This window comes from Streptopelia decaocto, assembly GCF_964273445.1.
Source record: "Streptopelia decaocto genome assembly, chromosome: 9".
Taxonomy (NCBI): Eukaryota; Metazoa; Chordata; class Aves; order Columbiformes; family Columbidae; genus Streptopelia; species Streptopelia decaocto.
The window spans coordinates 10583602-10608953 of NC_138664.1; the positions used below are offsets into that span (position 1 = coordinate 10583602).

Sequence of the window (25352 nt, forward strand, 5' to 3'; positions counted from 1 at the left end):
CAAGAGTTTCCAAAAGGCTGTATACACATATATATATTTTTATATATATATATATATATATATAAAAAAATAAAGCAAAACAAAAAAATAACAATCAGACTGTAGAAATCTTCAATTGACCTGAGATTGACGACTCGTTGTAAAGACATCACCAGCCGCGGGTTTGGTTTCTGGTAACTCCTACAAGAGGGTTCGAGTCTTGGCAGTTTTATCCTTCATTGGCGGGACCATGGTCGGGAGCCGGAGCTGGGGGGCTGCCGCCGTTGGGGGGTTTTGGGAGGGGGTCTGGCTGCTCCTCGATGATGCTGAACTCATCCAGAGGGAGGGTGGATATCTGGGTGTCGTTGTGGGCGGCTGGGGGGCTGTGAGACACCTGGCAAGAGAAAGGGACAATGCAGAAGGTCAGTCGCATCTTGGGCTGCAGCAGGAGCGTGGGCAGCAGGTCAGGAGGTGACTCTGTCCCTCTGCTCTGTGAGACCCCCTGCAGTGCTGGTCCAGCTCTGGTTCCTCAGCACAGGACTCACATGGACCTGCTGGAGAGGGGCCAGAGGAGCCACAGGAATGATCCGAGGCTGGAACAGCTCTGCTGGGAGGACAGGCTGAGAGAGTTGGGGTGTTCAGCTGGAGATGAGAAGCTCTGGGGAGACCTTAGTGCGGACTTAAGTACTTCTGTACTTAAAAGAGGCTGATAAGAAATATGAGGACAAACTTTTTAGCAGGTCCTGTTGCAACAGGACAAGGGATGACAGTTTTAAACTAAAGGAGAGGAGATTCAGGCTGGACATGAGGAAGAAATTTTTTACAATGCGGCTGGTGAGAGCCTGTCCCAGGGTGCCCAGAGAGGTGGTGGATGCCCCATCCCTGGAGACATCCCAGGCCAGGCTGGACGGGGCTCTGAGCAACCTGAGCTGGTGAAGATGTCCCTGCTCATGGCAGGGGTGGCACTGGGGAAGCTGAGAAGGTTCCTCCCAACCCAACCTACTCCATGATTCTATGATAACACAGTGACAATGGTGGATCACTGATGCTCTCAGACACGCCACTGCACCTGCATTCCCTGGGTGTGATCCCGTTGTGTGCTGCTGGACTTACCGTCATTCCCTTATCCTGCTGCTCCTGGGATGAGGATGTTGGGAATAACCTCTCCAGCTCGTTCATATCCAACTGCTTTCCATTCAAGTCCCGCTCATCCCTGTCCCTGCGAGCGGCTCCGTTCAGGACGAGGCCCGTGGCGCTCCGCTGGCTCCTGGGGATCTGTGGGGTTGAGAGCTGTTCCTGCACGTTTTTGCACATCAGCAGCCTGAAAAATAAAGAGGCAGGGCCTGAAGGTGAGCAAAGCCAGTGTCTCCCCCAATCCTGAGTCTGTGTTATCCCTGTGCTATGTTCCTTCGCTCCTTAAATCCCTCTTATAAAGTCATATAGACACCACCTGTGCAATTCCATGCCACAGGATGTATCCCCTGAGATCTGTGTGGGAAACAGTCCATTATCACAAAGGTGTTTAGATATAAGGAAGAAATTCTCCCCCACGAGGTGGTGAGGCCCTGGCACAGGCTGCCCAGAGAAGCTGTGGATGCCCTATCCCTGGAAGTGTTCAAGGCCAGGTGGATGTGGCTCTGAGCAACCTGATCTGTTTGAAGATGTCCCTGCTCATGGCAGGGGGGTTGCCACTAGATGATCTTTAAGGTGCCTTTCACCCCAAACCATTCCTTGATTCTATGATCACACTGGGGGTGCAAGACCCCTGCGGGGACACCCACACGGCACTAGGGACCACTATCCTTAGCAAGCAAGCCCTACCTTCCTCTGTACCCAAACATGAGGAAGAGGACACAGAATATGATGCATGTGACACCGATGTGGATCCCAATGATGATGCCGGTCGTGGAGGTCTTATTGTTCTGCTCGTCCTTCATGCAGTCGCAAGGGGGATTCAGCACTGCCAGAAAAAAAGAGGAGAGGGGGTCAGTGGTGCTCTTTGCCTCTTGGTCCTCCAGCTTTTGGGGGGCCCAGAGCAAAAGCGGGACCCTGGGCCATAAGCAGGGGAAGAGGATAGCAGCATGGGGGCCTGGGTGGGTCACCAAAGCAGCTCCCCTGCTCCTGGTACCCCAGCAAGATGCTATTAATGAATAAAAACAAGTCTGATGCTAATTTTTACAAACCCCTGTGTCTGAGGTGAGAGGCAGCTACCAGAGCAGGCTGGTAGCTGATGGAAAGCACTGAGTAAGCAGATGTCAACGAGATTAATATTTACTCCAACATAGACAGAGCAGTAATAACTGTCTCTGGAAGATATTCCCACTGGAAGGCTTAAAAGGCTTCCAAGATCAGCAAGATGTTTTCTTACACATAGATGAATATGAAAGGTGTGATCAGTTAGAGATTCCCTCTAGAGATTTCCCCTTTTCTGCCATGTAACGCAGTGCTCATGCCTTGCAGCCCCTCTTTCCAAAGCCACGTGTCCTCTCTTCCCAGCACCAGGGAAGGTCAAAATATCCAAGAGAGCTCCAGGAGAGCAGAGATAATCGGTGCATCACATCTTGCTTGAGGACAGCAGCTCTTAGCTTATACATGGGGATGGTGCAAGCCATGTGGCAAGGAAACCACCCTGACCAGCACCAGGTGGTCCCATCCCTGCGGAGTTTTGCTTCATCATTTGTGATGCTGAAAATAAATGAGTGGCTGAAGATGAGATGCGGGGTAGAGCCCCAGATGTCTGGGGAATGTGTCTGGTCTCACCACGCTCCTGCAAAATGCTTTTCACAAACCACCAATGTCCCATCTCACCTGTCCTCTCCACAGTTTCCCTCAAGGACACAAAGCGGACAGTTGAATTTCCATCCCCATGCTGGTTATAGGCGAGGAGCTTGACTTCATACACCACTGACGCATCTGTTTTGATGGAGACACAAGAAAGGTACTTCAGGTTTAATCGTTAGTGTTTTCTCCCCGAGTTATGCTTATTTAGAAAACGCACATCTTGCCAAATGCACACAAGATGCTGCAAACAGGAACTGGGAAAGCGCTCCAAAAACTCAGGGCAGAGCTGCAGCATCTTCTGTTTAGTAGCCATGCAACCCGTCATAGAATCATAGAATCATTTTGGTTGGAAGAGACCCTCAAGATCATCAAGTCCAACCATTAACTTACTGTATCATTAAACCGTGTCTCTAAGAACCTCATCTCCACATCTGTTCAACCCCTCCAGGGATGGTGACTCCACCACTGCCCTGGGCAGCCTGTTCCAATGCGTGACAGCCCTTTCTATGAATAAGTTTTTCCCAATATCTGATCTAAACCTCCCCTGGCACAATTTGAGGCCTTCAAGCTGTCACTGTACTCACCCAAGTGGGTAATGTTATATGCCGTGACGTTGCTGGGCAGCAGCACCGGACCCGTGTACTGGGAGAGGTGGACCTTGCGGTAATACAGCTTGAAGCCTTCGTGCTGGCCCAGCTTGATGGAGGGTTCCCACGTAGCCTGGATGGTGGTGCTGTTAATGACTTTAATAAAGAGGGATGGTATGGCTGGGACTGCAACAGAGAGAAAGACAGTGGGTTGCACATGCTTTTTGACTCTGTGTGATAAAAAATTCCCCAGGAGCCGTTCCCTGTGGTGACTGCACCAAAGAACATGCTAGGAGAGACTGAGAAAAAAATCAGATCAGAGCAGATACTGGTTTAAACAGCTTTGAACTTCTTCTGGGAGCTGTAATGAGTTTCTAAGGGTTTCCTCTGTTCAGTTCAGCAAGGTAAGAGGCTACTTTCACATTCCAGTTGCAATCTGATGCTCAGCCCCCTCAGGTCAGGGCAAGAATGCAGTGACTTTGGCAATGCATTCCCAAATTCCACTTTTCTGCCCTCGCCCTGAGGGTAGCGAGGACCTTTCAGAGTGATTAATCCCCTAAGGAGGAAGGAACCAGAATGGATGGAGCTGGAGACATCTCTCTTAAAAGCCTGCTAGGTACCTGCGCTGGCTTGCAGGGTGTGCGGGAGCTTGTTCTTCCCATTAGGAGGGAGGTTTGTGGCTCTGTGCTGGGGATTTAGAAGAGAATTTGGGCATCTTCATCCACCAGGACACTTATTGCTCCAACCAATGCCCCCAAACTCTGCCCTCATTCTCAGGCCCCATCCTGCCCCATCAGCCTGGGCTGAGAGGCAAAGACTTGCAAACCAAAGCCAGTTTTCTTCTGATGCAGATATCTGGGGTTTCCAGAAGTTAATTCTACACACGCCTTGTCCCTGCACAGCGCTGGGGCACACAGGACCACATTTCCCCCAAAATCTCCTTCCTTCTCCTCTTCTGACAGCACCAGGACAGAGATGTGTCACAGCAGGACATTTCACTGGTTATTTTTTTCACCTCATTCCACAAAACTCCCCGGCACCGGGGGAGAGAAGGGTCTTTGGGTGCTGCTCTACAAGCTCAGCTAAACCCTGCAGCAAAAGCACTGAGCAGAACAACAGCCCTGCTTCTTCAACAGCCTCCAGGCTTTACGACAGAGCTATTTTTCCAATCCCACGTGATTACAAGCTCAGAAGTTCCCAAATATAAAGATTCCTGGGCTTGCCTTGGACCGACGCTGCTTTTTGTCTTTTTTTTTCCCCAAAGGGTCTCTAAAGGATGAGCCGTGCACACCCGGCCTTGATGGTGTCCTTTGGCAGGGAGCTCAGCACAACCATTTACTGAGCGATAGTGAAATGTGGCCACATCAATCTAAGACTGACAAGCTAAAAAGGGCATTTCCTCCACCTAACAGCAAAGGTAAAACCCCATAGCACAACTGTTTGCCTTTTCACAGGCATGGAGAGCTCCAGTTTTCTCCCAAGGAGATTTAGGGAAAGGAAAAACATATCTCCTGGTGAGCAGGACGGTCTGGGCAACCCTGTCCCTTCCCAAAGTGATGCTCTCCTGCAGGTTCCAGGGGCTTTGCCTGAAGCCCACCAAACATACACAGTAAGAGGAGCAAAGCCCTGCTGACTGGTGAGAATCTCCATGGGGATTCAGGAGGAAGGACTCAGCTGTCCCGGGGCAGGATAACGAGATCCCATCCTGCCCGAGTGCTGCCAATGGGAAAAAAAAAAAAAAGGCTTGAAGTACTTTCATCTTGCTAGGATTTATTCTGATGTGCATTTCACCAACGGGAAGGCCACACTAAGCAACTTCTGGGTGCAAAACACAGAGCAATTTCTATTTATACCAGAACATATAATTCTTCCCAAGGATGCGTATTTTTTGCAATCCAATTAAATACTCTTTTTTTAATTTCTAATTTTCCCAGTTCTCTCTGGGGCAAAACTAGAGATTGTCTAGATCAACACTCTGAGAAGTTGGACTCTTGCTTCAAGCATCAGGGGTGAAAACGCCACAGAAAGGGAAATCACATTATCCCATGGACAAAGAAACACTGATGTGGGCCATCCTGATTTGTGAAGTTGGCTTTATTTTAGGGCTGCAGAGCCTTACATTTAACAAAAACCACAAGAATCTCTCTCCTTCAAAGCATGGAATATATAGTATTTATTCAAACTTTGAGTATATATATATATATGCATAATATTGATTATATGTATGCACTCACAGAATGCATGTGCTGTTTATAATGCTATTACACAAATAAGTGTATACAAATGGAGTATATCTGTGTGTATGTTTAAAAATATGTACACACAGCAGTGCATATGTGCTTCACAGAAGTATATATAAGGCATAATACAGATCTACTATAAGTAAGGCATCTCCCTCATGCTAAGGACTGGGATACTTGTTTTCCTCTTCTGTGCTGTTTGGAATTTTCCCCAGGTCATTTCAACTTTCTTCTTGAAGGCGTCCTTAGCCGAAGATGACTAAAGGAACAGTCTTCATCCTAGAGAAATGTCAAAAAGTCCTGGAGAAAATCCTAAAAAGCATTAAAAGACAAGAACAAGGAGTGTGTGCTGCTTAATGAAGCAGAGAGAGTTTGAGATTTAAAATACCATGGCATTTGTGAAACAGCATAAAGGAGACGAGTAGGGAGGTGACAGGAGGACATTTCTAGCAAGAGAGGTTTATGGAGGATGAAGTTCACTTGGGAGGTTTCTCTACTGCATCTTCCCTTCACCTTTCCATCCGCACTTCCACAAAGTATTGGAGGCTTCAGACAAATGCATTCATAAAATCATAGAATGTCCTGAGTTGGAAGGGACCCAGAAGGATCATCGAGTCCAACTTCTGTCCCTGCACAGGACAGCCCCAAAACTAGAGAATCAGAGAATGTCCTGAGTTGGAAGGGACCCACAAGGACCATCATCTGCATTCTCAGCAGACTCCTGGCCCTAAGAAGCTGAGCTCCCCACTCGGAAAGGAGCCTTGCTCCTCAGGACCTTCACCCTACTATGGCTCCAGACAATACCAGCATAACTTAGACCAGTTTCCAGCTGGCAGATTCACCCACCGTGTCCTTTCCATGCAAGGCAGGACATGGCAACGTGGTGACACGGAGGGTCCAGCCACCACGGGGCTTCACACACATTTCTGTGCACTTCTCATGCACGTCATGCTGAGCTGGGATGACAATGCCAAGACACGGCATGTTGGGAAAATCCCATCCCTTTCCAAGGCTCTTAGCAAGAGATCCAGGGGCTGCCCAAGCCCAGGGGAACCCCAGCACTCTTGTGCACCTTGGGAATCACAGAACCATAGAAGAGTTTGGGTTGAAGGGCCTTCCCAGCTCCCCCAGTGCCACCCCTGCCATGAGCAGGGACATCTCCACCAGCTCAGGTTGCTCAGAGCCCCGTCCAGCCTGGCCTGGGATGTCTCCAGGAATGGTTCATCCACCACCTCTCTGGGCAACCTGGGACAGGCTCTCACCACCCTCATGTCCAGCCTGAATCACCCCTCCTTTAGTTTAAAACCATCGACCCTTGTCCTATCACAACAGGCCCTGCTAAAAAGTATGTCCCCATCTTTCTTATTGGCCCCTTTTAAGTATGGAAAGGCCATAATAAGGTCTCCCCAGAGCTTCTCCAGGCTGAACACCCCAACTCTCTCAGCCTGTCCTCCCAGCACTGCTGCTCCAGCCTTGGATCATTTCTGTGGCTCCTCTGAGAAGGCACAGGGTGAAATGGCTTGGCCGTGAGATGAAGCAAATCTGTAGTGAAACCTTGATTTGGTGACAAAAGCCACTGGATCCTCTCTGACCTGCTCTCTCCCCTGGGAGCAGAAGGCAACAGGCACCCGAGTGAAGCAAAACAAACAAATCAAGCCAGAACTGTGGCTTTTAAATATCTTTTTATCTTCTTACAAGATAAACACAAGCTGGGGTTGAGGGTTCTCAACCAGGCCAGTTTGTCCATCCTGAACAGGGAGCTAATTGCTGCAGCTTCGTTACACAGGACAAACCTTTTTTAAAGGATAGCAGAGCAGGACAAGGATGCCTTGAAACTTCAGAGAGCTGGGAAATTTATGATCCCATTACCAGATACCTAACTATTTCTGTCATGATTGAAGGTAATAATGATAAAAAGTCCTCTCTAGCCTGACCCAGACTTCTGCAGAAACACCAAGCTCTGTGAAGCATGGCTGGCTTCTGGCTCCAGTAGCTGAACTCAGAGCATTGGGTCAAGGAGTTTCAAGTTGGGCCTCAGTCCATCCTTCTGTCTCTAAATTGGAAGGAAAAACAAACTCCAAGGGTGACCGGTTCCCTGCACAGTACCAAGGAAAATAAACTCACAGGGTAACAACCCAGCAGGTCGAGGATTTATTGCCGTTGTGGCTTAAATGCTGTAGTAAACATCTGCAAAAGCTGAAAAAGGAATGAGAAATGGATCCCCCACCTAGAGCCAACACACTCTTTCATTTGATCCTAAATAACATCCTCACACCAAAGGTCCTCTCTGCTGCAAATTCATAATTTCTGAGTGTTCATGAGAACAATGCAATGCTCCTAAGAAATGAGTATCAGTATGTGAGACAAGCCAGTATTCAGAGGTGCTGGAGAGGTCCGAGTCTCTAGGAAAATGTTCCTAAAATGCCAGCTGAGAGATCACACTGGGGCTGGGGTTTCTGCCTGGTGCCTGTGTCCAAGGGTCATTAGAGCACCCCCTTTCTTACTGGAGAAGCTAACTGGTGGCCACATCCGTGAGGCCAAGTCAGGGAAAAAAGCGTTGGAGATCACCCTGACTTCCCACTGAGCCAGAAGGCTGCTCCAAGGCAGGGACCTGTAGGTCAGGACAACTCAGCTCCAGTGTGATTTCCCCACGGTAAAACAGAAAAAAATTCAAATTCAGAAAAATATTGTACCTACCAAGTCAGAGCTGTGAGTACCAGAGCTGCCTGAGCGGGGAATCTGCATTTAGTGAGTGGTTTAGGAAAAGTCCAGAGCAGCTGTGATGCATGAGACCAGCCAGACTCACACCCCACCCCAACACAACATCAGCTACGCCTGAGGTGATTCTGCACTTAAAGCAATCAGTCCACCCCCATCTAACGATACAAGGGTTTTACAAGATCCCAGAGCATGAGGAGGAGTGGGAACAAGAAGCATCAACACCACAGGCTACATGCCAAAGCTCTCCGGGGTGGGTATCAGGGTGACTGGTGCTGCTGCTACACACGGCGGGTTTCAGCATCTGATGATGGTCCAAGCGCAAAGTGTTCCTTACCTTCTCCCAGCGTGCTCACCACGGTGACTTCTGAGGCTTTGCTGGCACCCCGGGAGGTGTAAGCCTTTATGTAAAAGCTATAGCTGGTGGAGGGCTCTAAATCAGTCACTAGCTGCTGGAAGGTGCTCTTGCTAACAGCCTCCTGATACTCCATCTCTACGGGATCTGAAGTGCAAAGAGAGAGAGAACAGAGTGGCGTTAGGCTTTGCAAGAGGTGAAGAGACTAAGCCGATGTTGCAAGTGGTAATTTTGGTCCCTCCTGTGGATACAAATCTGCCCACATCATTTTCTCCTTACGTTTCTGTGCACTTTGCAGAGACCAAAATGGGCAGCAAGATCTGACTACGCAGCTTCACCCTCCCCACCCTTTTGGTATTTACAGCAGCATTACTGCCTCATCTTTGTCCTTCAGAGACATGGAGATGTTGGAGAACATGGGTGGCAGCACTGCCTACTGTCATGCAGACCTGGTTTACCTCCAGGGCCACGTTGCTAAATTATGGGAAGGGTGGGGATGCTCCGGGCAGCAGGTAGAGGACTGTACCTGCGGCTTTCCGAATGTGCAGCACGTAGCCAATGATCTCCTTGGTGTTCTGCAGAGGTTCTTTCCAAGACACCTGGATGGTGGTTGCAGAGACCGTCTCAGCCTTCACGCTCTGCGGAGGGCCAGGCAGCCCATCGGCCCACAGGACCGTGAGGCGAGCGCTGGCTTGCGTGGAGCCGGCGCTGTTCTCGGCGATGCACTGGTAGATGGCTTCATCCGCCTGGTTGATCCCGTAGATGGACAGCGTGCTGCATGGGGACACGAGAGGGACAAGCATTTCACCAAGTGCTCACCAGCAGACATCCCTCCCCTCCAGCCACGTACAGGAAAGACATGGAGATGTAGGAGAGGGGCCAGAGGAGCCACAGAAATGATCCGAGGTTAGAACAGCTCTGCTGGGAAGACAGGCTGAGAGAGTTGGGGTGTTCAGCTGGAGATGAGAACCTCTGGGGAGACCTTACTGTGGCCTTTCCATACTTAAAAGGGGCTGATAATAAAGATGAGGAAAGACTTTTTAGCAGGGCCTGTTGTGATAGGACAAGGGGTGATGGTTTTAAACTAAAGGAGGGAGATTCAGGCTGGACATGAGGAAGAAATGTTTTCCACTGAGTGTGGTGAGAGCCCGGCCCAGGTTGCCCAGAGACATGGTGGATGCCCCATAGAACATAAGAATAGAATCATTTTGGTTGGAAGAAACCCTCAGGATCATCGAGTCCAACTAAAACCTAACTCTAGCACTAAACCATGTCCCTAAATGGCTTTAAGCAGAGCAGTATGGTTTTTATGCCTTTAATCCTGACCCCAGGCAAGGCAGCACTTCCCTCAGAAGTGGGTCAGGCCTGCATATTGAGCCTTCTGTTCCCTTCTAGAAAGGAATCTCCTGCAATCACAACCACCTTTTTTTTGCAGGTGCTGTTTTTGATGAAGGATACAGGGTGCCCCTGTTGTCTCTTACCACCTGATGAAGATGTCCCTGCTCATGGCAGGGCCCGGACTGGATGAGCTGTGAAAGTCCCTTCCAACCCAAACTCTTCTATTTTTCTATGACATGGTCCCCATGCTGGCTCTGACAGCATCCCCCATGCTTCTGTTTCCACAGAAAGCTTCCAGGAAGCTGTGGGTTGGTGATTTTGCAGAAGGAAAAGCCCAGGAGGTGGATGCATCTTTCCCTGGACCCCATGACTGGGCAGATTGTCTCGAGTTGCAGAGACTGTGGGTCAAGTACAGCCAGACGGGGATACAGGGAATGGGGAACAGAGGATCTGAAACCCTGAATTCATGAAGATCCCAGCCACGCGACAGAGAGAGCTCTCTGGCAAGTGCATCCATCCACCCAAACCAGCTTTAACTGGCTTTGTTCCAGTACACACCAGTTGAGACCCATCCAGGCACTGCACATGGTTGCTGAGCCAAGTCCAATCAAGCACAGCCAGAAAGCCCTCTGGTGAGGCTCTAATTGCATTATAGCACATTAGAGCAGTCTTAGGGTAACATCGGGATTAGCTGATTTACCCGGCAGGGTTACAGCCTCAGCTCCTGCTTCTGCGTTTTCAGAAACATGATGAGCATGAGCCAAAAGCCAAAGCTTAGGAGCAAGTCGCAGGTTTTTGTTTGCAAAACCTCTTGAGCACTTTTTTGATGCTGGTGCCTCCAGGTTTGCCCTCCCAGGGCAGGCAGAATGGTTCTTCCAGTCTGCGCTTGGGAACCTTCACTCAGGCTTAGGGGCTGGTTTCAGCCTCCAAGATAAAGACAGACACTGGCTACACTGGTGGAAAACATCTCCAAAGAGATGTACCAGCGATGTACCAGCTTGTGTACAACCAGAGCAAGTTCAGGGCCAGTGCAAGGGCTGCATCTTTAAAACACCACCAGTAAATATTGACTCAGAAATGTTTGTGCAAGACATTATCTCTATCTTGCCATTCAGTGTGCAAAACAGCTTTTCTTAATAACATTTGTTAATAAACAAGGACCCATCAATGAAAGCCCTGCTCTCCCCAGGGCTTGCGCCCTTCTTCAGAAACCAAGCCAGGAACAACACGGTTCAATTTGTGTGGACAAAACACCGCTCACCACTGCCTCCGCTTCCATTTTCGAGCATCACCCATATGTGCACCATTCTGGATTAATCCCTTTTTGTGCATCTGCAGTTCCAGCCCTGTCCAGTTCATTTGAACTCTGGTTTGCTTCTGGCTTGACAATGTTTGCAATACAATGATCCCCACAAGCTTCAGCATCATCTTTCAGGCTTATGCCAAAGCTCACATGAGCTTTTTGGTTGCTATTTTTCTGTAAGAAATTACCCGAGCCTAACCAAATCTGCATCCACTGCATCCTTCTAGGGAAAAGTAAATTATTTTCTTCTCCTGTGGTGAATTCCAGGTGGATTTGGGACTTGACCGCACATGAGTAAATCCCAAGCGCCCCTGCTGATGCGAGGGGCACTTCATGGCTTTTTGGGATTCATCCTCAAAGCTGCCTCTTATGTAAATGAAAAATTGTACACGGGAAGTTGAAATGATAAATAACTTGCCACTGGCTGCCTGTATGTCAGAACAAACATTCCTCCTAATTGCAGCAAGATATTGGTCTTCCTATATTAAAATTTATTATTGCTGTTGTTTTAACATTCATATTTGTGCCTTGCAAATTATCAGGGCCGTGGTGAGCGAGCAAATGTTTAACAGTCATCTATTTATGTCCTGTGCCTTTGTTTCCTTGGAAACACTGTAAATGGAATATCAAATGTGATGGTTTCAGCTGATACGGTGATTTTAGAGAATCAGCCCTAAGCTCCCCTCATAGCCACTGGGCTCAACGTATCTGATTAAATGGAAGGAGAAAGGCAGAGCTGGGAGGGGGAGACAGGGAGGAAGGACTCGATGTGTGGCTCAACTGTGTCAACAACGGCTGATTCCTGCAAGGACAGATGGCAGAAGGCAGGATTACGCCGTCCAAAAGCTGTACGCGCAGCTCGGCACAAAGCAGATGTGTGGAAGGAGCAGCAATTCCTTCTGCCCCGTCAATGCTGGGATTATTTCCACCCGGCCGCTGTGCATCTGGGCACCCAGGAGCAGCCCGGTTGGGCTGGCACGCGAGTCGAGAGCAGTGTTAAGCTGCCCAAGCACAAAGTAGCCCAGGAACGATGAGTATTTAGGCTCTGCTACCTCCAAGGGTATTTATTTTCTCAACGCGGAGAGGGGAAAAGATGGGGAGCAGAGAAGAGGGGAGCCTGGTTGGAACCAGTGGTGCAAGGAGCCTGATGGCAACAGCATGACTGTACAATCAACGAATCACTTTGGTTGGGAGAGACCCTCAAGATTGAGTTCAACCGTTAACCCAGCCCTGGCACTGCCCCATGTCCCTGAGAACCTCATCTCCGTGTCTGTCCAACCCCTCCAGGGATGGTGACTCCACCACTGCCCTGGGCAGCCTGTTCCAAAGCCCGACAAATGCTGACACTGGGGCCAAAGTTGTCTCTCTCCTGGGAGGATGAGTGGCTGAGCAAAGTTTATCTTGTGCAACACAGGTGATGTGCTGGATGCCAGCGCTCCTGGAGCAGGACAGCACTTAGCCACTGGGACCCAGAGCTGGGCAGAGCCTTGGACATCCCAGCTGCCTCTCTGCAGAGGTGCCAGGGCAGCCAGAAACACTGTCATGCACAGTCAAGTCAGAAGAAAAGAAAGATAATAATTTTCTGCAAAGTGGACATGGCTTGCTTCAGGCTTTGAAAAGTTCGCTTTCATTGAGATTTCCAAGGCTGCGTTTGGACGTATCGAGCAATAAGAGCCTTGGCCACCCATCACCACGTTATCTGGAACGATGCGCAGGTAATGGCGTCAATAAAACACCTGGATTTTCAGCTGTGTCTATAAACCTGGGTATGGAGCAGAAACCAAGGTTGGAGAAGTTGATGAGCAGAATGCCCAGTATCTAAACACCAGTTTCATGGGTTTTCTCTGTCTGTCAGTCCCTCTGACACCTGCAGGCAGACTCCAAAGGAGGCTGTGAGCTCCTGCAAGCCCCAGTGTGAGCTCGGAGGGATGCTGGGAGCTGCAAGGAGGAGGGCAAGTGCTGGCAGAGAGTGACGTGAATCCCAGCATCATCCCAGCATCGTCCCAGCTGACACCTCTGCTGTGCATCCCTTTTTATCTTTACTGAGAAATTCTTCCCACCTTCACCCACCACATCACCCCATGGATGCAGATGATGCGACACCGCAGGGTCAGTGTCTGATCCATCAGCTTTCCCGGGTTTTGCTGCTTTTTGTAGTTTTCTTTTTTTTTAAGGAATCTTAAACAAAAGGAAAATATGTAGTTGCCGTGCGAGGAGATGCAGAGCGTCTCTGCGCGTCAACCATCTGAAATATGCAGTGTCCTTTTATTTCTTCCCGTCAACAGGGGGGAAAAAAAAAATCTGTCACTTTGGGACATCTGCTGTTGGAAAACTTTCCCGCGGGTGCCAGACCGGCAGCGCCGTGAGCACGTCAGACGAGGCGAGATGCCAGAAGGCTTTTTGCTGGTCACCAAAGCCGCTCAACGAGCCGAGGGCTCCATCACATCCCTGCACAAAGCCCTGACAGGCATTGATGGAAGTGGGGAGAGGAGCCGCCGCAGATTCACACCCGGCTGGAGCTGAAATGAGACGTCTCGGCCGCTCGAAAGCGCGGTGTTCCCAAGCTGTCTCCTCGTTCAGAGGCAAATCAGGATGAGTGATCTGACTCGGGTCAGGGGTCCGGGCCGGTGACCGGAGATCGGCTTTCCAAAGGCTCCTCTGAAAAAAGTCTGAGAACTGAAGGAAGCCTCTTCATTGCTTCAGCCACACAAAGAAGAAGAGGGGCCCATCTGGAAGGAGATCAGCCTGCGCGCGCACACGGGCGCACAAAAGAGGGAGTGTGATGAAATTAACGTGGGGAGCAGGCTGCGGCCAGCAGAGAGGGTTTTAAGCAACAGAGAGCCACCAGTGCCACATTCAGATGTCCCATGGCCATGCCCTGTGTATATCACAGGTCACGTTGTGCCATCCTGCACCCAACAAACCGCTCCTGGGCTGCTGGTCGGTGCTTTTTTCCCTTCAGTACCAGTTCTTTGCCATTTTGCAGAAATGCCCTTTATTTTGAAGGTTGCCTTGTACAGGCTGAGAGTAAGGTACAAAGCTTGAAGAGCGACACTCACAGGTCTAAGGGAACACTGCAGATCATCCCCAGCCATCTGTAGGCATGTTCTTACGCTTCCAGAAATGAAATAGCCTGCATGGTTTCCCAGGTGAAATCAGGTTGTGTTATGCAGCAGAATGAACTCTTTCCATACAAACTGCTTTATATGGAGGGATGCAGTTTCTGGAGGGATGTTGCTGGTCCCAGTATGATGCACGGTGCTGTGGGGAACCACCGGTACCAATGAAAGGTCCATCAGATCTCAGTCTGCAGAGCTGGTGAGGGATGCTGCTCCTTCTCGTGTCCCTGGGAGAGGATGAAGTCCAGCAGGATGGAGATTTGGTTGTATGGTGTGTTTTCTGCAAATGGGATGTTGCAAATGGCATCACATTTGCTACACGAGGCTCAGCAGCAGCACCATTTCATCCCAGCCAACATGGGTTTTGTCGAAAAAAGCTGCCTTGTGAATGACAGGTTGTGGTTTCCCTCGGTTTGGTACCAAAAGGGTTGTCCTGTCCCAAGTGCTTGCGCTAGAATTAAGCAACATGACAAATGCAAGAAAAGCAACGATGTCCTGAAGTTGGCTTATGGAGGAACATTTTCCCTGATGAACCTTGAGCATTTGTGGCCCTTGAAGTGAGTCATTCCCAGAGCACTAACACGAGTGCAAACTAGTGCAGAAGAATTTTAAAAGGAGACAGTTCATAAGCAAAGGTCACCAAGGAAAGCAAATGCCACCTGAGCCCAGGTTCTAACGAAGCCTTTTTCCGGTGGAACAAATGAAGTCTCCTAATTACCATTTTGTAAATAAAATCTTCTTGGAAAATCAATATTTAGAGCCTGCCTTCTCTGAAGATGTTGGCCTTTGTTCCTTGCTATTACAGCAATATAAACCCCACAGTGTGATCTACTTCTAGGCTGAAAATTACCCCCCTGAACCTGACTGGGTCAAAGGAAGGAAAGCAATAAACCTTTCAGAGCAGTAATTTGAGTACTATTTCATGCTTCCTGGTGAATTTTGAAGTAATAGCCAAGAAAGGATGATTTTACACAAGCCCACAATTAACTCGGCCAGTAACCGCAATCTGCTTTCCCAATGGGCTGGTGATGTCGGGTGGGAATTTTGCTGGAAATGCCCATCGCACCTCTCAGGTATTTGGATCATAATTAATCTGAATCACCCCAGGAACAACACGGACAAAACAGCATCTCTGACCAGCAGAGAGGGACAGTCCCTGCAGCTGCTGGACACAGGGATGGCTCCATCAAAATCAAAAAGGTTCCATCAGCTCCTCCATCCGAGATCGTGGTCCAGCGCAGCATCACCCCAACAGCGACCAGCTCTGTCCCCAACCCGGGGATTGCGCGGCACGACAGCCCCATCGTCAGCTCCTTCAGCGGTTTTTATTCACAGCTTTTAATGGAAAACCCCACAATTCCCTACGCCTGAGCCCTCATGCATTTTTCATTAACAATTATCTGCTATCCCAGAACTGCTTTTGATTTTTTTTTTTTTTGCTAATCATCGATTGGATATTTTGTTCCCACACAGCTGGCATTTTCAAAACATAACAACCACCTCTGGAGAGGGCTCAGCAGAAGGCTGATCTTTAATGCTAATGTGCCCAGAAACCGTCAACACATCAGGTGATGAGAATTCACATCTGAGGGACCGTGAGGGAGGAGGTATTTATCAGATGCTGCCTGGGAGGCTGATTTTACTGTGCTGAAAGGCTGGAAGTTACTTAGCAAGCGATGCTCCGATGTCGTACCAGAAGCCACGTCCAACCTGCGGTGAATCCAGTCCTGAAGCTGCTGTCCCATCTCAACAACAGTGCAGTCCCTTGATCCTGAGGGTTTGTTTTCCTTGGGTTTGTAGTTACTGCATATCAGAGACAACACAGGGTGACTTAGATGCCAAAGGGACCTTCACAACTTTGTGAAGCAGCAGTTTGATGGACGGGTCTTCCCATCAGCTGAGGAGCAGAGCAGCATCTTGAACACCCCACGTACTGCAGGTCTGGACCTCACTTCTTGCTGTGTTCGTTTACAAGAACGAAGTTGCTCATAAAGACACATTTTGCAATCAATTAGCACATGATATGATTTGGGATGATTTACTCTTTTTTCTAAAAATCCCTTTGGGGGCACTCAGACCTTTATTGCCATATTAAGCAGAGTTTTAATCCAAATGAATTTTTCTAGGAAACCATGTAATCTAATTAAAAAGCTCGTAGTGCAGTTTAGTAGCTTCATTACTAGTAGATTTGAGATCCATCTTTACACGGACAAATATTTTCCAAGTGCAATAGACTGATAAATCCAAGGCATAATCACAAACTGATTCTGCCTGGAACTAAGTGGGTTACAGCACTTAGTCACGCCCATGAGAATGAAACAAAGGACAACTTGAAAAAGCTCAGAGAAAAAAAAAGGAAATAAAACAGCCGTTGATCTGTTTCCTCCAGTTGATGGAGGACCCAGCTTTGCTGTACCAGCGAAGGCATTTTTCAGACTGACAGCTTTGGAAACCACCAAGAATGGCCACTTGCCTGGAGTGGGGGTCAGAGTAGACCAACGCTAATGCGAAAGAAGCCAAAAGTTCACCATGGTCAAGTAGGATGGCCCTAGGGCTCAGGTTTACAATGGCGTTACTATAGCTTGAGAAGATGCCACGTGTCAGCTGAGCCCCAGGAACTCGCTGAGCTTCCCCAGCCTGTGCCAGATGCCATGTAATCTGAGCTCACGGTGGAAAAAAATGATGCTAAATTGCATTAAACGATTGCCATAAGAAAACGATTACAGCGGCGTTCACCAAGTCACAGTTCACATGCATGTGTAGTGATAGCTCCAGGCACAGGGACCTGGCCAGGAGACATGACCATGACAAAAGATCCTACTTCTACTTTCCTCCAGCAGTGAGGAGCAATGATTTCACAGGGAAGATGTCTGGGAGAGACCCAGAGCGTGAGTTTCGTCCTGGATTTAATGGCCGTTTGTAAAGTCTTTGATCACTTCTGACCTGCCTGGAGATGCACTAATTTCCCTTCTCCCATTTCTGCTCTGTTCATAGGGTAAGGGCGGCCAGGTCTCAGAATCCCACGCAATGAGCTAGAAGACCACGAGCCTGCATTGAGCAGTATCTGCACACACAAAGCTCCCTGGAGCTCTAAAAACTTCCAGCTCGGAGAAAACCTCCAGTGATTGATAAGATTTTACTACAACTCACACCTTATCCTTCATGCAACACACATCCTTCCCTCCTTCATATAACAAACCTTTAAAAAAGCCTCAAACCTGAAGACAAAAAGCCCTATTATACAGAAACTTAGAAAAAGAAACCCACTTTTCTCCCCTGAGGAACAAGCCATGGTGCCTGCACAGCACTTCCCAACAGTCTGAACTGAAGGTCCAGACCCTCCAGCGAGGTTGGGTAGTTGCATTTCATGAGAAACCATTTTTAATACAGATAGCAGTTCTATGACACCACAGAGTACAATTCTCTACCAATAATTCAGGTTTACAACACAGGTATTATTATTTTGCAGTATATTGTTCCATGCTATTTCCATAGAAACTATGTTGTCAACTTGTAATTTTCTCACTAAGTGCATCCCACCATATCATCGCCTCCGTACAAACACCCCCACCCCCTTGCACGAAAATGCAGTTATTTAGTACTCAGCGAAAACACTCTTCCCTGGTGAGATAAAAGGCTGAAGTTTAGTGGAAGTCAGCTTCTACGCAAATATTATTTCAAATATATTTGCATTTGCACAGCCAGGCAGGTCACTGTTTGGGGGTTAAAGTGTGGAGGGACTGTGGTCCCTGCCAAGTCCAGGGACAACGCTTGGTCCTTCCAGAAATACCCAGATGAGGATCAGGACAAAAGTGAAACTTCTGACAGGTTTCTGTATCATCAGTCAAAGTCTGACACTGATGTCCTGGTACAAGAAAGCACGAAGCGCTGAATTGTAAGCCTAAAAAGTGCAGCTAATAGGACTGGAGCAGTGTTTTAGTATATCAAAGCCCAAGTAATCCACTGACTGGCTTCTGAACATGATCACCTTCACATCAGTTCTTTGCTAATGCAGAAAGGAAGCCAATATCTCCCCAACTTCCCTTTCAACTAGAGTCCAGATTGTTCAAAATAATGGCTTTTAATTCAAAAGCTGGGCAAGGGGGCATTGCATCAGTCTCTCTGGATCCCTCATGCCCATCTTGGCCTTGAGCACATCAGCCATTACCCAGCACAATGGGGTTACGGTGACTGCAGGGCTTGCCCGGCTCCCCAGGAGGTGCTGCAGACCCCACTGCTCTCTGTCAGCCTTCACCCATCGCTCCAAAATGAACCTCCACACGCACCTGCCTCAAATCTGCTATTTGTGCAAAAGCTGAAGTCTGTATGAGCCAATTTGCTCTTTCATAGAATCACAGAACCATTTCGGTGGGAAGAGACCCTCAGGATCGAGCCCAGTCATAACCCGACTCTAGCACTAAACCATGTCCCTAAGAACCTTGTCTAAATGCCTTTTAAACCTCTCCAGGGATGGTGAATGGGCAGCCTGTTCCAATGCCCGACAACGCTTTCTGGGAAGAATTTTTTCCTAATATCCAATCTAAACCTCCCCTGGCGCAACTTGAGGCCATTTCCTCTTGTCCTGTCACTTGCTACTGCAGCGAAGAGACCAACACCCTCTGTGCTACAACCTCTTTTCAGGCAGTTGTAGACAGTGGTAAGGTCTCCCCTCAGCCTCCTTTTCTCAAGGCTGAACAGCCCCAGCTCCCTCAACCGCTCCTCCCCAAGAGGGAAGGGACAGCATCTTCTGGACCATCAGGCAGATCCTGATGGACCATCGTGTCAGTCCTCCATGTGTAGTAACTCCAGATTGATGCTGGGTAATACAGAACTCATCTGTGTGTCTCACACTGCCCTCCACCCCCTCACTGAAGAACCAGCAGCCAGTGCACCAGGACTTACCTGTTGTTATTCTTCAGCTTAATGTGGTCACTGGTCTCCAGGATCTGCCCGTTCCTCAGCCAAGTGATCTGTGGGGGTGGTTCCCCTTGGGCCACGCACGTGAAGATGGCAGTAGTGCCCACGGGCCTGGAGATGGACTGGGGATGCTGCACAAACTCTGCGGGGGCTGCAAGGAGGAAGGAGAGTGAGAAAAGTTGTAATGATCCCACTTTGTCCTGGTACATAGAGCTTGAACTTCAGTAAGTCTTGTTTGCCTTGGAGCACAGAATACTCAGCCAACCCACAGCACAGGCAGCAGGTAACTATGGTTTGGATGGTATATCTGTAATTTAAAGAGTGGCTACAAAGACGACGAGACTCCCTTTCTACAAGGAGTCACACAGGGCGATGGGTGCAAGTTACTCTTGGGGAGATTCCAATTGGACACTAGAGGAAAATTTTTCATGATGAGAACAACCATCCACTGGAATAATGTCCCCAGGGAAGTGGTGGATTCCCCAACATTGGCCAGTTTTAAGATTCAGCTGGACAGGGTGCTAGGTCAGCTTGTCTAGACCGTGCTCTGGCCAAGGAAGGTTGGCCCAGATGATCCTTGTGGTCCCTCCCAGACTGGTATTCCGTGATTCTATGATTCAATGCTGCAATTTGGTTGCTGTATGGAGAGCAGAGGTGGGTCCTGCAGGGTTCAGATGAACAGCATTAAGGTCTAAGCCCCTTCACATCACATCTCCCCAGTGAAAGCAACCTTAAGGCTGCAAAATAATCCATATCTGACAAAGGTTATTTAAAAACGCATCCTGCCTGTTCGGGGAGCAGGCTGGGAGGTCAGAACCTCTGGTGGTTTGCACATACATCAAATGGAAAGTATACAAACCATTCGTAGTGCGTGGCACCACGTGGGGCCATAACCCCGCAGAAACGAGCCCTCTGCTATGGAGACATGCAAAAATCAGCACATATTGACAGTACGAAGAGTGGTGGGGAAGAAAGGCTGCAGCTCCATGCGGCAGTTATTGTATTTGCAGTTGGGGAGATCTGCTGTTTCACTGATGGCAGAGCTACAGCCTTGCCCAAAGGACCCGTATGCCATCAGCAAACTGCTCACAAATAGAAAGCAATGTATACAGCGTACAGTTTGCATACAGCAACCTGGCAGGTTGTTCCTTCCCAAGTAAATACCAGGTTTGCTGCAGACTCTCCTGGTAGCAATAGATCAAGAAGTCTTTTTACCCCAGATCTGCACCTGGGACCCTTGGGGTCCTGCCAAGCCTGGCAGAAGATTCCGCCATGGCTGTAACTGCTGCTCACCTCATAACCAAGTGTTTTCACCTTTAACTGTAACATCTTTAAACACAAAGGGATTTCCGTCCTTCCAGCAGCTCAAAATAGATTTAAAATCATTTATCAGAATAAACCAGCATATCAGCCTACAGGAAGCAGGGCCTGAAAGACACTGCTAAATAGGCTGAGTTTATTCAAGCAGTTACGCTTCAAAGGGCAGTGTGATAAATATACTCCAAGTTGCTGCTGAAACCTAAAATCAGGTGGAACCGGCAGCCATCGCAATGAAGACAAACAGAGGAGAGGCTAGGGCCTGTAATGAATTTACCAACTAGCATCACATAATGGATGGCTGGTGTTGAATTTCTCCAACAAAAGCAAAATTACCCAGGGAGACACACTCGATGCCACTCGCTGGCATCTTCCAAGGAGGGGGTTGGTGGGCTCAGAGATGCTGGGATGGGAGAAAGGAGCAAACTGATCCATGAAAATGTCTCGAGGGGTGGTCAGGCTATGAAAGACCTGTACCTTGTGGTTCATGGCCAAAAAAACCCCTCGGGGTTTGCTGCAGGAGCTGTGCCAGGGCAGAGCATTGCCGCAGCTGCAGAGAGGCCAAAGCACAGGGCAAGGTGAGTGTGTGTAAGAGCGAAGTCATGCACACTGTAAGTGCTGCAAGCAGGAAGACACAAATTCATCGCAGAGCCTGTCTACCTCAAAAGAGCCCCCTTTTGCATTTTCAATAAACAAAGGAAGGCACAGCATGGCAGGTCTGACTTATGTTAGTAGGGTGTCTGCTGGCAGACTTTACTGTCAGGCCACTTCTGTTGGCACTTGGCTCTCTTAATGAACCTGATCTCAGCAACCTAATGAACATGTGTTCTCTTGCTAAACTTCCCCAGGTGCCAACTGATCCCCTCCTTTTTCCCTCCTACATTTTTTCTTCCCCTCTAGAGTTATAAATTAAGATAAAATTCAGGATGGGTTCAATAAAAGTTGGAAGCATGGATACATGGGGAAAAAACCCTCTTCCCTCCAGTGAACGGTCCTTTTGTGGTGTATAACAAGAGCATCTGATACTTGATTTTCAAGAATTCCTTAACCTCCCGCCCCCTACTTTGCGCTGGCGCAGTTTTGCAGGAGCAATTATTTTGCAATGGCTGTGCACATCCCTGCTTTCACCTGGGCTCACGGGTTACACAAGTCATACTTGCAGGTGCAGACCCATGATGTCAAGGAAGGGCCCAGATGCCTTCCAGCTCCTTGCCACAGCTTCATTAAAGATCTGGCCACTTTGCTTCACCAAACCTCAAACCCGCTGTGTGTTACAGCAGAAACAAAGTTTAAATAAGGAAAGAGGTATCCAGTGTAACCCTTCTGGAATCACCGGCTCTCCTTATCCGCATTAGCCTGTATCAAGAGGGACAAATTGGGGCAGTGTCGTGTGGGGACTCAGGGGTAACAAAGGTGCAGCTGCGGCCGTGGGCTCAGTGCCAGTGATGCTATTCAGGACCCAGCCCCTTGGGTTCCTCAGGCTCCTGCTCCCCTCTGCCATCCCTCCTCTTTGCTGTCTCGCTAAACACAACTGGATCAAAACCCTGTTTAACTTGTTTAAAGTCTCTGGGGAGCAGGCGGCTGCTCCTTCCAATGGCTCCTGCCTTGTGCTGAGCTGTCCCTGCTTGGTGACATCTCTTGCTGCAAGACAGGGGATGTGCCGCTGCTGTTCCTGGCTCTCTTCAGACATTGCTCTGCCCTGTTCAGGTCGCACCCTCCTTTTTTTTTTTGGCACAAAAGGTGCAGCCCATGCTGCAGCAGAAACCCATGGAGCTAAAAGGCTCCTTGTCCCCATCACCTGCTTCCAACAGCATCAGAGAAAGGATATAGAATCATTTCAGTTGGAAAAGATGCTCAAGATCATCAAGTCCAACTATTAACCCAACACTATCACTAAACCATGCCCCTAAGAACCTCATCTTCGCATCATTTAAACCCCTCCAGGAATGGTGACTCCACCACTGCCCTGGGCAGCCTGTTCCAATGCCCGACAGCCTTTTCTGGGAAGAAATTGTTCCTAATATCCAATCTAAACCCCCCTTGGTGCAACTTGAGGCCATTTCCTCTCGTCCTGTCACTTGTTACTTGGGAGAAGAGACCAGCATCCTCCATGGTCCAACCTCCTTTCAGGCAGTTGTAGAGAGCAAGAAGGTCTCCAGCACCTCAATGTCTTTCTCGTAGTGAGAGGCCCAAAAGTGAACCCAGGATTCGAGGTGCCATAGTCCGGGTGCCACCACGGTCTTACCACAGGGACAGACATGGACCAGGCTGTACCTGAACTGGTGTTTGTACCAGTGTCCCCAGATAAGGTGTCCCTCATCCTTCATAATTAGCAGAGCATCTTGTCAGGGCTCATCTCACCCTGCATGGAGTCACAGTGGCCTGAACACCTCTCCCGCTTCCACCCTAAGTGCCAAAATGCCATCAGAGATGGTGCAAGGAAGCATCTCTCATTCCTCCATGAAGATCTTAATTAATTAAGAACACCATTCAGAGCAGAGAATTCAAAGCTGGTGAGGAGGAGCCAGCAGGATCCAACCCTGGCTTGTGAAGGATGAAGAAACCAGAGCGTTGATTATTCAGGACTTAATGGGAGGGAGGGGATCATGCAGTTTTAATGAATATTTAAAGGCGTGACATTGGTATAAAAAAGCAATAACGCTTAATACCACCCCCCAGAATCATTAATGAAGTGCTTCAATAGCTTCTGCTGTGCTCAACAAACTGTGATAGCACAAAGATGCACTGTAACAGCGCATTGTCACAGGGGACATCTCAGCTCAGTGGTGACCGGCCACCAGTGTGTCCCCCGAGGTAACAGGAGCTTTGCTGCTCTTGCCATGAGTGAGGTGTGGGGCTTACTGCAGCACCCGAAAACTCACAGAGAAGAGGACAGGGGAGCATGGACAGCCAATGGACCGGTGCCAGGCGAATCCTTGCCCCTTGCTCCTCAGAATGAAGACGTCATTAATTCTCAAGTAGCCAGAGTGGCATAGTGAGAGAAGGAGGCTGGGGTGAGAAGAAGGAAGAAAGACATGGAACACATCCCACTGCTGCGGAGCTCCAGCTTGCATCTTGGTGGGACAAGAAGTTCATGATACCCACCAATGGCTGATGGACAACCTCCTTGAGAGCTCTATGCCTGTTTCCCAGGGGACATGAGCCACTGGAGTCTTTCTGAGGGGCTCAGGCACCCTGACTCACTCCAGCATCCCAACACACTAGATCCAAGTCCCACCTGTCCCCTGAGAAGTATTAATAAAATGTGGGCAGGAAGGGGACTGTTCCATGGGGCACACTGACCCATATATATGACCTACATCTAAGACTGACAATATTCAAGAAGCAATTGCACAATGTCCCCAGACACACAGTGTGAATTTTGGGGTTGTCCTATGCAGGGGCAGGAGTTGGGACTTGATGATCCTTGTGGCTGCCTTCCAACCCAAGACATTCTGCAACTCTATGATATAGCACGTACTGAAGCTGTTTTTGCAGCATGAATTTAGGTTTAGCGCAAAACTTAAGACAAACCAAGTACCACAGAGCCGAGCCTAAAACACAGCAACCGCGATACATCCGGGGCTGAATTCAAGCCCGCAGCCAAGGCTTGCAACGCCAGTGAGCAATAACGATGGAAGAAATATCAGGAAACCCAGCAGTGGCCGGATCTGCTGGACCAAGGAGCGCTGCCCGGTTCTGCCAGCAGAAAGCAAGGCGAACAAGGCAGTCATTGTCAGCAGAGCCTTCCAAAACACATCCCTACGATGGGCACTCATTTATGAGATGGGATCTCATTTTTCTGCATAGCTTTCAGGAGGAAATGAAGCGTGGAACAGAGAACACTGGTGACCATCTGGCCATTCACAGCCCATCAGTTTGTTATGACACCAAACACATAATAAAGCACAAAAGCTTGCACAGGAGGTAGAGAGAAAGCACTTTGATATATATTTTTTCTTTTTTTATTTTTTTTTCCTTGCCACCAAAGCCTGCTCTTCCCTTGCACCACACGCACACCCTCCATTTCAGCCGGTGACACATTCGGCCTTTCGACAACTCCCCCCCCCCCGAGACTTTCATTTGCAGCCCCAGCACAAAGCAATATTCAAATGGCTGTGCCGCGGATCTGAAGAAAAAAATTGAAAGTTTCTTGTGGGAGAACCTTTACAAAAGAGATCAAAGGAGCCTAAATGGCCAGGGGAGGGCAGGGAGGGAGGGAGGGAGCGGGGGATCAACGCCTTCTCCTCTGAAGGGAGGAGGAATTCCCAGGAAGATAATAAGACTGCGTTAGATGATCTGAAGGAGACCCTGCAATGCGAAAGGATGTTATTGCCAGGGAAAGAGCAGAGCCTGGAACCAGGACCCCTCTGCTGTGGTGGGGACAAGGACCAGTGCTGGCAGTGGGAGGGTGGACGTGGTCTATGTCCCAGCCTCCCGCTAACTTCTTGCCTTATGACAGGAAGCATCACCTTTTCTCCCCCACTTTCCCACCTATAAGAGGCTGGCGCAAGTTAATTTGTGCCTCCAGGCACTTGAAGGACGCCTGTGTAAAGGCGCGAGTACCTGCCCTGGTATCGTCCCAGCCCTGTGCTAACTTCCTCTCCAACCAGGCTTTTGATTGCCTGCTCTTTGCTTTTCCTCTCTTTAGGGATGTAATTTGCATTGTTGACATCCTGACAAAGATAAAAACCCCAA

General features: G+C 49.0%; 1 protein-coding gene across 1 annotated transcript in view; it reads right to left on the bottom strand.

Moving 5' to 3' along the window:
• Positions 1 to 208: 208 nt before the first annotated feature.
• Positions 209 to 25352, bottom strand: part of IGDCC3 (immunoglobulin superfamily DCC subclass member 3) — a gene marked incomplete at both ends in the record, with an annotated part of 102527 nt that continues 77383 nt past the window's right edge. Inside the window, 8 exons of the mRNA XM_082061020.1 lie at positions 209 to 373; positions 1093 to 1300; positions 1801 to 1939; positions 2788 to 2892; positions 3345 to 3533; positions 8643 to 8807; positions 9187 to 9434; positions 19323 to 19488. Coding sequence (XP_081917146.1) covers positions 209 to 373; positions 1093 to 1300; positions 1801 to 1939; positions 2788 to 2892; positions 3345 to 3533; positions 8643 to 8807; positions 9187 to 9434; positions 19323 to 19488 — 1385 coding nt within the window. The remainder of the gene's footprint in view (positions 374 to 1092; positions 1301 to 1800; positions 1940 to 2787; positions 2893 to 3344; positions 3534 to 8642; positions 8808 to 9186; positions 9435 to 19322; positions 19489 to 25352) is intronic.